This window comes from Gadus morhua, chromosome 6 (assembly GCF_902167405.1).
Source record: "Gadus morhua chromosome 6, gadMor3.0, whole genome shotgun sequence".
NCBI lineage: Eukaryota > Metazoa > Chordata > Actinopteri > Gadiformes > Gadidae > Gadus > Gadus morhua.
This window is the reverse complement of record NC_044053.1, coordinates 4,848,923-4,862,594: the sequence shown is the minus strand read 5'-3', so window position 1 is coordinate 4,862,594 and position 13,672 is coordinate 4,848,923. Positions and strand designations below refer to the sequence as shown.

Sequence of the window (13,672 nt, the reverse complement as noted above, 5' to 3'; positions counted from 1 at the left end):
TGCTTGGTACGGCCTGGGTTAATGACACAAATGAAAGATAAGGCCTAACCCCCCCCCCCCCCCCCCCCCCCCACCCCACCCAAGGCTCCCAGGGATTACTTCATTAGTTCTACTCCAGTGATAAGGCACCAGCATGACACGACCATCGGTAGCACGCTGGCGCACATAGTTGTTTTCTTCATTCACAGTATTGACAAGTCAAGGTCCAACACGCAGAGTAGGCCGGCCTTATAAATAAGAAGGCCGAGCAAAAGGTACCGCAGCACAAGCTCAGAGACAGCGGGTTGTTTGTTTCCACCAGCATCTCTCCACCTTATCGTATGGAGGACCACAGAGAAGAATCAGACATGGGTACCGCGTGCCATTGTACAGAGCACAGAGACAGAAACACCAACGCCATCCTATACAACATCCTCAGCCAAATGGAGTCCAGGGACCCGCGACAGAGCAACCCGAACCGCAGCCTGTTCTCCCATCCGTGCCACTGCGACCGACGACGGAGGGTCTGCCTGAAGAAGCCTTCCAAGACCTGCCAGGAGGCGTCCACAGTGCTGGTGAAAACCGTTCACTTTATGAAGAACTTGCCGGCGTTTAACCAGCTGCCGCTCAGCGATCAGTTTTCGCTGCTCCAGAAGTGCTGGGCGCCGCTCTTCATCTTGGGTTTGGCCCAGGAAGGGGTGCGCTTCGAGGTGACCGACACGCCGGCCGACAGCATGCTGAAGAAGATCCTGATGAACCGTCAGGAGAGTGTGGACGCGGAGCGAGAGCAGCCCACCGTGGCGGGCGTCGGTAAACTTAAGTCCTGTCTCAAGAGGTTTGGCAGTTTGGATTTGAGTCCGAAGGAGTACGCGTACCTCAAAGGGACCCTGATATTTAACCCTGGTGAGTGTTCATACTGAACTAAGACACGTTTCAAAGTAAAGTCTTCATGCTCAGCGCTTCCCAATGTTAAACCAGGTGGGACTACTGCCTTCCATGATCAAATCAGGTCACTCAGCCATTTCTATCGCCAATGTTTTCCAAACAGACATACCGGAACTGAACGCGGCTCTCTTCATCGAAGGCCTGCAGCAGGAGGCCCAGAAGGCTCTGGAAGAGGTGGGACAGCCCCTCCACCCAGACGACCCTGGACGCTTCGCACGCATCCTGCTGTCGGCGTCCATGCTGCAGACCATTCCCCCTACGCTCCTCACTGAACTGTTCTTCCGGCCCCTGATAGGCCAGGCCGATCTTGTGGAGCTGCTGGTCGAGATGCTGTTGTTTAGGTGACGCTGATGAACGAGAAACGTTCGCACGGTCAAGGAAATGTTCCCCTGCAAATGAAGGCGCGCACATGCACAAAAGAAATAGGTGAAGGTTTGCGTTGCATACCACAATGTCATATTTACATTCGATGGAAGGTCACTGTACATGTCTTTATTGATTAAATGAATTGAGATCAATAGTAGCAAACTCTCAAAAAAAAAGTATGGAATAATAGGTTCCACAAATGACATGCTTTGGGATTTAGAATAGGATTTGCCTCATGTTTGTTGTAAATATTTTTTTCAAGATATTTTTTTTCTTAAAATAAATATATTTTTTGTACACTAAAAACTGCAGTCCTGGATTGATATCGACAAGAAGGCCTATGGGCCAACCATTTCCTCTTACTGTGGCTCAGACACACTGGGTATTAGAGTAAAATGAATGAAACATTGTATGCTACTAACTTATTACCTTACATAATGTATTGATAAGAATACTTATTACATTGATCATATATTATCTCTATATATTAGATATATTGGATCTAAAACGAAATATATAAAACTGGATCCTATTAAAAATAGAAGAAAGTAACCACACAATATCGACCATGTCTCAGACACATTTGTGCAGTTGGTATCACAGATGTGCAGCTGTGAACCCCTTTTCCTCCTCCAACTGGGTCAATGACACAGCCACCGGTTCTTGTTAGTTTTCCCTTTCTGTTTATGACAAATTGATTTGTCTGTATTGGAAACATAAGCGCAGAGAATGAAATATGTAACATGCATTTATGGTCCATATTCATGACCCTCTTAGAATGGGGACATATTTGTAAAGATATTAAGCTAGTGATTTATCTTCCCATGTCAAATATTAGGTGCCTTTTTCCCATTGACCTTTGTCTCCATCTTGTGGTAGTTCCTCCACATTATCCCTCGACGGGGCTGCAGCCACAAGCCTTGAAGCCAACAGTTGAAACACATGCATCTAAAATGCAAAAATCCAAAGAACCTTTTCCTCTTGTGTACACCAATACATGCATGAACATCACCCCAAAACGAAGAAACTAAATAAATACTCAAAAACATAAAAAAACGAAACAACCACCAAGGCTATGCATCAAATCCAGGAATGGTTCAAATGAACAGTTCATTTTTTCATCCTCCTGTTCCGACATTGAATTACTTATTTTGGGCACTTTGAGAGTGTGCAACTCTTTGGTGTTTTGCGGTGGCTGATGTTGTGTCACTGACTGGCTGCAGGATATCTCAACAGGTAAAACAGGAATGTGGGGCTGGGGGTGGGGGTTGGAGGGGGCACACAGTTCTTCAGGGTTACTGTGGAACACATCCAAAGACACAGCGCTCTCTTGCCATCGATCTGAAGGTCCGCTGTATTATTGATGCACGTGAGATAGGTTACAGAGGGGAATCCAGCCGTCACCCTACGTTTAAAATGTGCAAACGAGGACATTGCCCAGCATTGTCGGTGAATAACAGCTTGTTTTACCTAACTCAGCAATATTTAACAAACACGATGTTCAATATCAGCTGTGGATGTCATATGGACATGGGTAAAACTGGATGCTACCGTTTATTAACTATCAATTTCACATTGTTTGAACTAAACTTCATTCTTTTAAAAAGGCAACACTAAAAGCTGAAGGGACGAGAACATCTTTCTCCTATTATGGACCCATTTAAAACTCTTGCATACTTCTCAACTGGTTAGATTCAATGCTTCAGGACACTAAAATTAAATGGTGTTGTCACAAGGTTATTTTTCTACCGTGTTTCTTTGCAGAGACAAACCCCAGGATTTTATTTCCTTTCCTTTGTCAGAACCAGCCAAACGAGTTCCTCCTCCAACTCAGGGCGGAGGAAGGTTGTCGTGGCTCAGGGATCCAGGGGAGAGCGGAGTCTGGCAGCCCTGGCGGAAGCACACACTGGTGCAGCATTAAGCATGTCAAATCCCACAGATCACCAGCAAACGGGAACTGTGCGTGTATGTGTGTGTGTGTGCGTGTATGTGTGCGTGTGTGTGGAAAATTACAAAAAGGCTGATGAAGAAAGGAGCGGTGACGAATACAATAGAACTGACAGTAGGCCTACATACAGGGATTCCCTTCCCTGTGGTTTAGCTCGTTAAAATGCCCTCAATATCAAAGTACGAGACACTTTATTGTTCTTATTGTTTATTTGATCGGGTACATTTTCTCTTTGTACGGGTGAACATTGACAATATCAACACCTGTGAACGATAAAGTTTGGTCTCATATATAAAAAGCATTGGTTATATACAGTCTTTTTTTATTTTGGTAAAAAAAATGTGGACTTATTTACAAAATATGGCTTACAGTTCTGTGCTTGAACTGTCTTGATTTAAAATACGCTCCAGACGGACGAATGCTCATTCAACTCGTTCACCACCCCCGTACAAGGGCAGAACCTAGAACCACATGACCCTAAGGGTCCGTCCTATAGGACCAGAGTCTTCGCATTAGGGTTTAGAGTTTTGCTACCTGAATTCAAACAAAAAAAAACTTGGATCAAAGTATAAAAAAAAAGAAAAAAAGAAGAAGTCCACTCATGGAATACTGGCGGTTCGGTTCATCTGGACGTTGACGCCACTGGGGCTAGAGCGTTCCTCGTGGCACCGCAGCGCTAGCCATCCTCAGCGCTGACAAAAAAACTTCCACCACGTGCGTCAGTAACAGCATCAGCTCTGCATGCAGGCGGGTTAAAACAACGTCAGCGGGAGCAGGGACCTTGCAGGAACGGGCTGCCCCTGAGGGAAGCAGTAGGAAGGAAGGGCCTCTCGGTCGCGGTGGGGTCCGCTCAGAGGACCTCCAGCAGCGGCGCTCCAGAGGAATCCGTCTGGGTGTCCTGCTGGTACGAGCCAGACGACAACGCTGGGGAGAAGCACAGCGGGGCGACATGGCCGTTAGAAGTTTTTCGCTTTTTGGGGCGTTTTTATGCTTTATGAGAGAGTGGGAAAGACAGGAAGGTATGGGAGAGAGAGGGGAGGACATGCAGCAAGCAAAGGTCCACAGGCAGGAATCGAACCCGGGTCACCGCAATCAGGACTGAGCCCTAAATGATACCCGCTCTACCTGGTGAGCTACGGGGGCGCCCAGCAATTATACGTTTGCGGCAAATCTGATCGTTTGTTGTTCTTCCTCGAAAGACCCCGTTACATCTTTCCATCTGTGAGATCGTAGCATGTTAAGCAATTCAAGTTTTTGCGTGGGACCCTGGCACATTCCCGGGCAGAGGGAATAAAGTAGCACCCAGGAACTCTCACAAAAGACGTGTAACACAAGGAGTGCCTTCGTGATAGCGTCTGACGGTCCTGGTCGATTCTGGTCCGGGGCCTAGTGTGTAACAGGATCAGCGTATTCTTGTCACAGATTGAACAGCTGAACAACAACAACCGAAAAAAGAAAAAAAGAAGAAGCCATTGTCTCGTGAATCATCTGTAACCCAAGATGTTTGCTTAATTACTTAACGAAGCAAAGGGGCGCTAAATGGTGTATACTTAAGGGATTTTATCTGCTTGGAGTTTCAGCGTACCCCCCCCCCCCCCCCACCCCTGCTACAGAGCCAGAAGGGGCGAGGTGAAATATGGGAGAAGGGAGAAGGAGGAGGAAGAGGAGTAGGAGGAGTCAGCTAAATGAGTAAGAGGCTGAACATAGAAATGGAAAGAATAGGAAGGAATGTAGGGGATTTTTTTTTCCAGCAGGGTGTTTGGCAGTTCCATCAAAGCCATTGGTATGATACATGTTGGAAAGTAGAGATGGAGGTGTAGAGAAGAGGGGGGGGGGGCGGGGGTGAACACTGAGATCTGCACGTCTCACCAACGCTCACCTATGAAACACAGCATCGGCGAGTTTCATAACGCTGCTCGTTACGTCTATCAAAAATACATGATACTTAGTACTTCATGCACTGCTGTGTTCTTAACGATATTGCACACTGAAACTTGGGTGACCACTGACCAGCACGGTATTGTTCATCGCAAGAACTTACTTCTCCCGCTGTAGTATCTCATCTTTCTGGCGAGTTCGTCTGAAGACGTCAGCTCCGACACTTTGACCTCGGGCACTGTGGGTCGGAACACCGTATGAACACAAATATTCTACGGCTAAACATTTTGTGTTGATTTCCACAAAAGCCCATAAGCAACAAGACTCATGACTGAAGGTGTATTTAAAAAGGATTGGCAACTACAAATGGCAACACAATTACAAAAGGCACTTCATAGATAGCATGTGTGCTGTGTGTGTGTGTGTTTGTAGGACTTTCACCGCTTATCTATAAATGATAATAAACCAAATTGTTTCACTATCGTTATCGTTTACTATATGATCACTTCTCGAAAACGGGATTTGGAATATTCTTTTTTTCCACACTCAAGGTAATCAACTATGAAGTGTTATGTACCGGGCCTACTATGTAATGTTATGTTACTTTCCTACCATGTAGTGTTATATCCCAGGCCTACCATGTAATGTTACGTCTCAGGCCTACTATGTAATGTTATGTTCCTTTCCTACCATGTGGTGTTATATCCCAGGCCTACCATGTAATGTTATATTACTTTCCTACCATGTGGTGTTATATCCCAGGCCTACCATGTAATGTGATGTCTCAGGCCTACCATGTAATGTTATGTCCCGGGCCTACTATGTAATGTTATGTCCCAGGCCTACTATGTAATGTTATGTTCCTTTCCTACCATGTAATGTTATGTCCCAGGCCTACCATGTAATGTTATTTCCCAGGCCTACCATGTAATGTTATTTCCCAGGCCTACCATGTAATGTTATGTCCCAGGCCTACCATGTAATGTTATTTTCCAGGCCAACTATGTAGCGTTAAGTCGCAGGCCTACAATTAAACGTTCTGTCCTTTTCCCTTCTCTGTAGTGTTATGTATCGTTAGGTCCTAGTAGTTTTAGTCCCCGGGCCTAGCATACAGCTCGATGCAGTGTTCTGTCAGTGTTCTGTCCAAAAGCAATCTTACTGTCGCTGCTCATGAAGGTCATGGTCTCGTTGCCGCTGTCGGGCAGCGTCCTGTCGCTGCGTTCGTGGGGCCGCTGGGGTGCAGCGGCGGCGGAGGGGAGCGGGGGATTCTTGTTCCTCTTGCTCTTGCGCGTGCTGATGCGGATGACCCCGTGCACCAGCTTGCACTCGGCCTCCTGCTTCTCCAGGTTGTAGTCCTGGGCGATGCTGTAGATGAGCTCGCTGATCTCGTTGGTCTTGCGGGAGAAGGACGAGTCCGAGGTGCACTTGGCCAGCTGGTCGATCTGGTGCAGCGCGTACAACTCCAGCAGCTTCTTGGTGATGAGCGAGTCGATGTCCGTGCCCGTGTCGCTCAGGTCGTCCAGGTCCAGGTCCTCGCGGGAGTACACGCTGGTGTCGCTCACGGGGCGCTGGCTGTTGTTGTTCCCCTTGTTGGTCTTGTGGGCGTGCTTGGGCGCCGGGTAGGGGTACACCACCGTGTGGCCCCCGATGCGCACGTCCGGGTAGCGGAAGCTGTCGCTGGTGGGCAGCTTGGAGGGCTTGGCGACGGGCCGCGCGGGCTCTACGGCGATGCCGCACGTGGGGTTGGACAGGTTCATGCCGTTGGTACCGTGGGCCTCGCCGCCACCGCCGCCGCCCGCTTTGGCCGGGGGGTCCGTGGTGCTCTCGTTCACCGGCAGGCAGGGCTCCCGGCTGCCGTAGAAGCCGCAGGTGAGCACGCAGCAGATGAGGCTCTTGCAGCTGCCCCAGCCTATGGATGTGCAGGAGCCGCAGGAGTGCCTGCCGTCGGCGGCGTTGTCCGCCGAGCCGGGGATGAACCCGATGGTCTCCGAGCCCCTGCCGTTGGTGTTCCGCGCGTGGCCCCGGCGGCCCTGGGGGTTCTCTGAGTAGCGCGAGGGGTAGCTGTGCTGCGGGTCTTTCGTGTGTTCTCCATGATGGGGGTCCTTGTAGGACTCTTGGCTGGTGTTGTTCTCCCGGGATACATTCCGGTCCTGGCGGTACCGCTCGGTTCTAGAGCTGTGGATGTGTGCTTTATGGTGGCGGGCCGTGTGGGATGCCCCTGTGTTGTGGCCAGGCATGGCGCAAGAGTGTCTAAGAGCTGGTGCGAGAGGGTCAAGTTAAAATCAAGCAGAGACCTCCCTTTAGACCTCACATTCCACACTAGCCGTTCACACAGGCAGAAAAAGGTGTATGCGACTAAAGCTTTTCAATACGTGTATCAAAAAAGTAACTTCAATGCACTTATAGGTTTAGATACACTAGCAACACTTCGTTGATGGATGCCCTGATGATCATTTGGTTCGCTTGTCGCACCCAGAAAGCTTTTGTTTGGCATACATCTAAGGACACGGACGATAATCGCGTCACTAATATTCAGGCTAAACAGTATCTTATTTTCTTGCAAACATAAACTTACCGCATAAGCGGGAAAGTCTTGATTGTTTTTGCCGGATAACTTAAGCAGCGACCAAGAGACCGCGGAAGTCTCAAAGACAAACTTCTCTCTCGATCTTAGAAGAAAGAAATCTTTCGAGTCAAGTCGGGTTATGTGAGTCTCTCCGAGCAGGCCCACACAGAGAGTACACACAACGCATCGAGCCACCGGTTCCGATCAATGTTATGTCCTTTTTTGATTAATTCCACACCACAGGCTTGGGTTCCCGAGTCTTCCAGTGCTGGGTTATTACCTGCGGCTACAGCTAATTCCAAAACCCTTCACCCACCCACAGGTAAATCGTGACGTCACGCTGCCGGATATGAATTGGAAGAAAAAAGTCCCAAAATCAAAGCGCATCGCCTATTGGTCCGTGCGTGTTTTGAGGAAGCGGAATAACCATACGTGTGTGTGTGTGTGTGTGTGTGTGTGTGTGTGTGTGTGTGTGTGTGTGTGTGTGTGTGTGTGTGTGTGTGTGTGTGTGTGTGTGTGTGTGTGTGTGTGTGTGTATATACATGAATAGACACCCTGATATTACCTGATGGAATGTGAGTAAAAGTATTGGTTGCTCCACGAAGAGATATGTCTATATTAGCTATTTATGAGGAATATGTCCATGCATTGAGTTGTGGCAAGCTAACACTTCCCAGTAGAATGAAGAAAGATGCAAGTGAAAAATCCAACTTATAGTTTTATTGTAAACCAAAAGGCCACTCATATCACACAGGTGTAATGGTGACTTCTTTATGTTTGTGTTTATAATTAACGTACAAGGTCATTAGAAAGATGAGATGAACTGCAGGGCGACATGGTTATTGGACATCATGCATATGCATTCATATTTTGAATCTACAAAACATAAATATTGATAAAAATACTTCATGGTTCATTCATGCAAGTGAACTGAACATCTCAGATATTTATATTCTTTCATATTTTCCTTTGAAGTAAAGTAAAGTAGTAAAGAGCTACCGTAAATACAGATAAAAAAAAAAGTAGTTCCTGGATGTTTTTATTCTATTTCCATTTTCCAATACTAAGAAAACCTCCCAAAACATCAACACAGACACCGTACACAAGTTTCGCACACGTACTCTTTCTCTAGTTCCCAGGTGCCATCCCCGTCCCCGTGAGCCGCACGTCTGCGGGCGTCTGACCGCCGTCACGCGTGTCAGGGGTTATCCGAGGCGGTGGGGCCGTCCCAAAGCGTCCCGTCCCCACACCGTCCCCGTCCGACGGCGGCCCGCGTCGGGGGTCCGTGTCGATCTCGTAGCGGTAGTGGTACCCGGCCAGCGCGTCCCGACAGGCCTCTCGGGTCTCCGCGACCCACCTCTTCATGCCTTTGCGGTTCAGGTACAGAACCAGGACGGAGACCATCCCCACGAAGCCGAGCACCAAGCCCAGGAGCGCATAGGACGTCTGGAGGGACGCCTCCCCGGCCGGGACCCCTCGAACCGGGACCCCGCACCCGACGGCCCGCGCGCCGACCCCACTGAGGGGGGCGTCTCGCAGCTCTCTGGGGGAGGCGCACCGCACGTCCTCAGCGTCCTCCACCCTGGGGGCCGCGGAGCTGTCGAGCCACGCCGCAAACCGGCGGCTCTCACAGGAGCAGAGGTACGGGTTCCCGCCCAGCCGGACGCGCGCTTTCCCGAGTCTCCCGAGCTCGCCCAGCGCCTCGGCCGGGAACGCCCTGAAGGCGTTGTGGCTCAGATCCAGCAGCTCCAGCCGCCGCGGCCCGGCGAAGGCGCCGCTGCGGACGGACGCCAGGGAGTTGTGGGGCAGGAGGAGGTGCCGCAGGCTGGGGAGGCGGGAGAACGCGGCCGGCGCCAGCAGAGCCAGGCGGTTCCCGGAGAGGTCCAGGAGGACCAAGCCGGCCAGGCCCCCCCAGCGCATGGCGGTGGTGAGGTCCGTCAGGGAGGTGCTGTTGTAGAGCGCGCGGCTGAGGTTGAGCTCCAGGAGGGGGCCGCCGGGGATGCTGAGGGCCTCCGGGTGGATCAGGGCCAGCGGGTTGCCGCTGAGGTCCAGCGAGCGCAGGCTGACCATGGAGGAGAAGGTGTGGGAGCCCAGCTCTGTGATCCTGGGAGAGAGGGAGCACCTTTACATTACTGTGCTGAAACTTTTTGGTGATGAATTGGAAGGGTTCAAAGGTTTCAAAAGCAAATCTTGATGTAAATGCATGATTTAAATATTTATCATATAGGGTAAGTAAGACACATTTGCACAGGCTTGCTTCTTTCTTGTTTATGATGATGAAGAAAAATATGAATTCAGATCCCTAGATAAACAAAAGAAACAAAAAAAAGACAGCGTTTCACATAGACGCAAGCATCGACAGCAAATACCCTCACCTGTTATTGCTCAGACAGATGTTGGTGACATTCTCCAATTCTGGGAATGAATCCGGTCCAATCTGGGGAATGTTGTTCCCGGTGACGATAAGTGTCCTCGCATATCCTGGAATACTTAGCGGCACTGCGCGCAGATCTTTAGAATCACATCTCACTGTGTTTGTGGCTGCAAAACACGTGCAGCCAAAATGACACTGCATGCACTGGTTTGGTGTCACAAAGAAAAAAAGCAGAAAAAACGTACACATACGCACGCCTATGTGGTCAGCCATGAAGTGGGAGCAACTTTTTCAGGACGAAGACAGAAAAGAAATAAAGCTTTGTCTCCCCAGATCCAGTTAGAGATGCGCTTTCTTCAGACCAGACAGCCAGTGTGAGGTCCCTTCCTCCTCTGTGCTTCTCAGGGACTAGGTCTTCCAGTAAGTGGAGGGTTGTTCATATCACGCACACACGATAGTGGAGGAATACTGTAGCCCCATGGCTCTCTTAAAGCTACAGCCAGCGCAGGGGCACCGTGAGCCATGCTGTGACATCCTATGCAGAAAAGACTTGAAATAATGTACAATGTTGAAATATTTATCTTAATAAATATATCTGAAATCGACACACTGCAAATCAATTCATAATTAAAAAAAACAAAAAAACATTAACATAGTAGAAGTCATGTTTCTAATCATAAACAAGTTAAAACAATGTCTGGTAAATGGTGCACATTTAAACAAAGCAAGATAATCTATCTCAAAGGACAGTTTCGATAACATTTTTTTCGGAGCGCATATATTGCCAATTGCAAGCCGCTACTTAATTTTTGATACTTTTGTTCATTGATACTAAATAAGTAAATACGTTTTAAATATCTACTAAAGCAGCTATATATTCTCATTAACATATGCTTTTTTATGTTATACGCTGTATCTCTTCATTACAGCATTCAGAATGACCGGAAAGCAACTCTACACTGAAGGTAATGAGGCATAGTATGTTGAAGACCAGTCCAATGAGAAGAGGGTTGGGTGGGACTGATGGTATTAAAGTCTATATTTCTTCCATGTTCACGTCCTGAGGGATTACTACAGATTGAGAGTTAAAGCGAAGGTGGTGATGATGCCTGTGAGCATCAGAAAGGGAAGCCAGGTCTTTAGGAAGGCTGCACAGCTGGAGGGAGGTAGAGAAAGAGAGAGAGAGAGAGAGAGAGAGAGAGAGAGAGAGAGAGAGAGAGAGAGAGAGAGTTCAGCAAAACATACACATCGGTAAATTATACGTTGTGTGTCTTAAGAGAGGCCGAATACATTGACCTCCATCAAGAATATCTGCATTTTCTGTCCTTCTCTGAAGGAGGGTCTTTCAACCCACAGATAGCAATTCCCTGGGGGACCCCCCCAACACAAGGTCCCCCTGCCCGTTCACCTCCATACTCCTACTGCACCCTGCCAGAGAAAGCCCGGGTGGAGAGGTGACCTCTACCGGGGCTTTGAGGGGGGCGATTCTGTCAGTGATCCATTACACTGCCCCCTCCTGTTTAGGGACTCGAGGCCCCTGGGAGGAGAATGTAGGAGCAGCACACTGTAAGCCCAGCACTTCTCAAACTGGGTCAACAGAGAGTAATGACAGAGTTTCCCTCGGCCATACGTTTCTGGGTTTGGTGCGATCACCTGCTTCTAGAACCACTTCGGATCCGCCCCTTTGGCTTTTCTAGGGAGGTTTTTGACGATGCCTTGGGCCCTGGTGTCGCAACGGTTTCTATATGGACCGTTGTTGACCACAGATGCATGCATGATTTTGTGTTTCGATAGTTGCAACTGTACCTGACATATTTGCCATGGGTGAGACACAGCAGACAGAGTTTCACCATGTTCCAGGATGAGCTGTTGTCATAGCGCATAAGGTTCAGCGCCATGGCAACGTGGGAGTGGCAGTTATCACAGCACAGGTTGTGCTATAACAACAAAAAGGTTTTAATTAATACACACCAATTATGTTTGATCGAATGAAGGGGCAAAAGGTACAGGGACTCACTCTGTCGGGATGTCCATTTATTTATTTATTTATTATGATCATCTTCAGGGTAACTATCCATGTGAGTAGTATTTGAAACACAATTATTACATCTAAAATGGTTTCATATTCACATAAAAATTAAAGTAATCTAGAAATTATATTGAAATTCATAGGTTAACACACACACACAGATATTTTTCCAAAAAGGTCATGAAAAGAGTTAGAGAGTATGTTTCAACACACCGGCCGGCACTTGTACTCCTCGGACGCGTCGTAGACCGCCTTGTCCCAGGTTGACGCGCCACTGCCACACACCTTGTCCACGTCCAACAGCCAATACCTGGGGGACAGAATAGGTTGTGTGGTGACTAGTGCTGCACCCGGGTTTTAAAGTCGAGCTCAATAGAAAAAAAAATAGCATTCAGTAACTCACTTTGTAGGCCGACCAAAGCCCATATTATCCTCCTGAAAAAAAAGGTGAAAAAAAAATAGAAAGCCAGTGATTTTTTCGAATGCAGTTCGATAACAGATCCTATCGATGGGTTAAATTGATTGTAAAGGCGCAGATTTTTTCTAGAAGAGAACAACAGGCCGTGTATGAAGAACTGTGGTTTGTAAGAGAAAAATCGCATTATTATTGACTGTGTATTACTCATTACAATGGGGGTGTAGTAAGCTACTACAGCTTACTAAGTTGTGGTGATACATGCAGTTTCATCCTAACAATACAAAAAGTGGAAGTAAGAACAACACTCATTCCTTCTCAAAATCTACTCACCGAGACAAAGTAGGAGCCTGCAAAGTCTCTGATGATCCCCGAGGATGTGCAGATCCCCATGTGACCAATGAGGGGCAGCACCCAACTGGAAAAGGCGCCCCATGCAGGGACAATGTTCGTCATCTCAGTGTGGTTACTCCATCTTTTCAAACGCTTTTTCAGCGCTTTTATAAATATATGATGTATATATTGGCAAAACGCATGCAGGCTAAGCATAGCCAGCGTAAGTATGAAACGGTCGTGAGCAAAGCGAGCAGTATAGCTTCGCTAACGTGATCCCATTAAGCTGCAGGCTAGCCAGGTATTTTAGAAGAACAGCCACGCACACACACATGTACTTACGATAATATTGGTATAGGGGTCCAAACTATACAATATGGATAGCGACTCTTCTTCTGGTCATTTTTTTCAAAGTCCCCGTGGTAGTTCATCGTTACGTCTGTGTCCTCCTCCGCTTCAGCCATCACATCAGTGTTGTGACAGCTGGTGACGGCAAACAATGTGACGTCATCTAGAAGGCGGAAATAGATTGATGTTAGAAGAAATAGGTCCAAGCAGCGTTGTTTTTGTGCGTGTGTGAAGATAGACTGAGTGCATTTTGTGCCATAGAAAAAAATGTTCAGCATTTTAGTGAGACACCTTTTACTTTGCCAAATATGTATCACATAAGCTGGCTATATAAGATAGTCTTTAATTTATTTTGTGTGTGTATATATATATATAATATATATATTTTTAATTGTATTGTCATACAATTAGTTTTCTTTTTTACTTGAACTTTATCTATTCTACGGTCTTGAGCAGAGCCAGTGTAACAATCTATTTCCCGTAATCTGTTT

General features: G+C 47.7%; 4 protein-coding genes across 4 annotated transcripts; 1 reads left to right on the top strand and 3 right to left on the bottom strand.

The window, feature by feature from the left end:
- Positions 1–250: 250 nt before the first annotated feature.
- On the top strand, positions 251–1,596 carry nr0b2a (nuclear receptor subfamily 0, group B, member 2a). Its single transcript, XM_030359790.1, has 2 exons — positions 251–882; positions 1,028–1,596. The coding sequence occupies exons 1-2, from the start codon at positions 321–323 to the stop codon at positions 1,267–1,269; spliced, it is 804 nt and encodes a 267-aa protein (XP_030215650.1). The 5' UTR covers positions 251–320; the 3' UTR covers positions 1,270–1,596.
- Positions 1,597–3,428: 1,832 nt separating this feature from the next.
- On the bottom strand, positions 3,429–8,054 carry kdf1a (keratinocyte differentiation factor 1a). Its single transcript, XM_030359803.1, has 4 exons — positions 7,692–8,054; positions 6,276–7,373; positions 5,280–5,354; positions 3,429–4,162 (listed from the first exon to the last, which is right to left on the bottom strand). The coding sequence occupies exons 2-4, from the start codon at positions 7,351–7,353 to the stop codon at positions 4,089–4,091; spliced, it is 1,227 nt and encodes a 408-aa protein (XP_030215663.1). The 5' UTR covers positions 7,354–7,373; positions 7,692–8,054; the 3' UTR covers positions 3,429–4,088.
- A 326-nt stretch (positions 8,055–8,380) lies between these two features.
- Positions 8,381–10,364, bottom strand: LOC115545976 (trophoblast glycoprotein). The gene is made up of 2 exons (XM_030359526.1): positions 10,058–10,364; positions 8,381–9,786 (listed from the first exon to the last, which is right to left on the bottom strand). Exons 1-2 carry the CDS (start codon positions 10,327–10,329, stop codon positions 8,811–8,813), a joined length of 1,248 nt encoding a protein of 415 aa, XP_030215386.1. The 5' UTR covers positions 10,330–10,364; the 3' UTR covers positions 8,381–8,810.
- Positions 10,365–10,617: 253 nt separating this feature from the next.
- Positions 10,618–13,354, bottom strand: LOC115545980 (transmembrane protein 222). The gene is made up of 6 exons (XM_030359532.1): positions 13,176–13,354; positions 12,834–12,918; positions 12,489–12,520; positions 12,299–12,395; positions 11,863–11,993; positions 10,618–11,212 (listed from the first exon to the last, which is right to left on the bottom strand). Exons 1-6 carry the CDS (start codon positions 13,295–13,297, stop codon positions 11,128–11,130), a joined length of 552 nt encoding a protein of 183 aa, XP_030215392.1. The 5' UTR covers positions 13,298–13,354; the 3' UTR covers positions 10,618–11,127.
- Between the last annotated feature and the right edge of the window lie 318 nt (positions 13,355–13,672).

Bases quoted from the DNA above. Each gene is read 5' to 3' on its own strand.
- LOC115545980 (XM_030359532.1), bottom strand. From the start codon at position 13,297: ATGGCTGAAGCGGAGGAGGACACAGACGTAACGATGAACTACCACGGG. The intron at 11,994-12,298 runs GTGTGTTGAAAC...TTGTTGTTATAG, and splicing joins AGGAGTACAAGTGCCGGCCG to CACAACCTGTGCTGTGATAA. The intron at 11,213-11,862 runs GTACAGTTGCAA...ACCTCCCTCCAG, and splicing joins ACCCATGGCAAATATGTCAG to CTGTGCAGCCTTCCTAAAGA.
- LOC115545976 (XM_030359526.1), bottom strand. From the start codon at position 10,329: ATGGCTGACCACATAGGCGTGCGTATGTGTACGTTTTTTCTGCTTTTT. The intron at 9,787-10,057 runs GTGAGGGTATTT...CCTCTCTCCCAG, and splicing joins ATCTGTCTGAGCAATAACAG to GATCACAGAGCTGGGCTCCC.
- nr0b2a (XM_030359790.1), top strand. From the start codon at position 321: ATGGAGGACCACAGAGAAGAATCAGACATGGGTACCGCGTGCCATTGT. The intron at 883-1,027 runs GTGAGTGTTCAT...TTTTCCAAACAG, and splicing joins GACCCTGATATTTAACCCTG to ACATACCGGAACTGAACGCG.
- kdf1a (XM_030359803.1), bottom strand. From the start codon at position 7,353: ATGCCTGGCCACAACACAGGGGCATCCCACACGGCCCGCCACCATAAA. The intron at 5,355-6,275 runs GTAAGATTGCTT...TCCGACCCACAG, and splicing joins GACCTTCATGAGCAGCGACA to TGCCCGAGGTCAAAGTGTCG. The intron at 4,163-5,279 runs GTAAGTTCTTGC...GCTTCTCCCCAG, and splicing joins GAGATACTACAGCGGGAGAA to CGTTGTCGTCTGGCTCGTAC.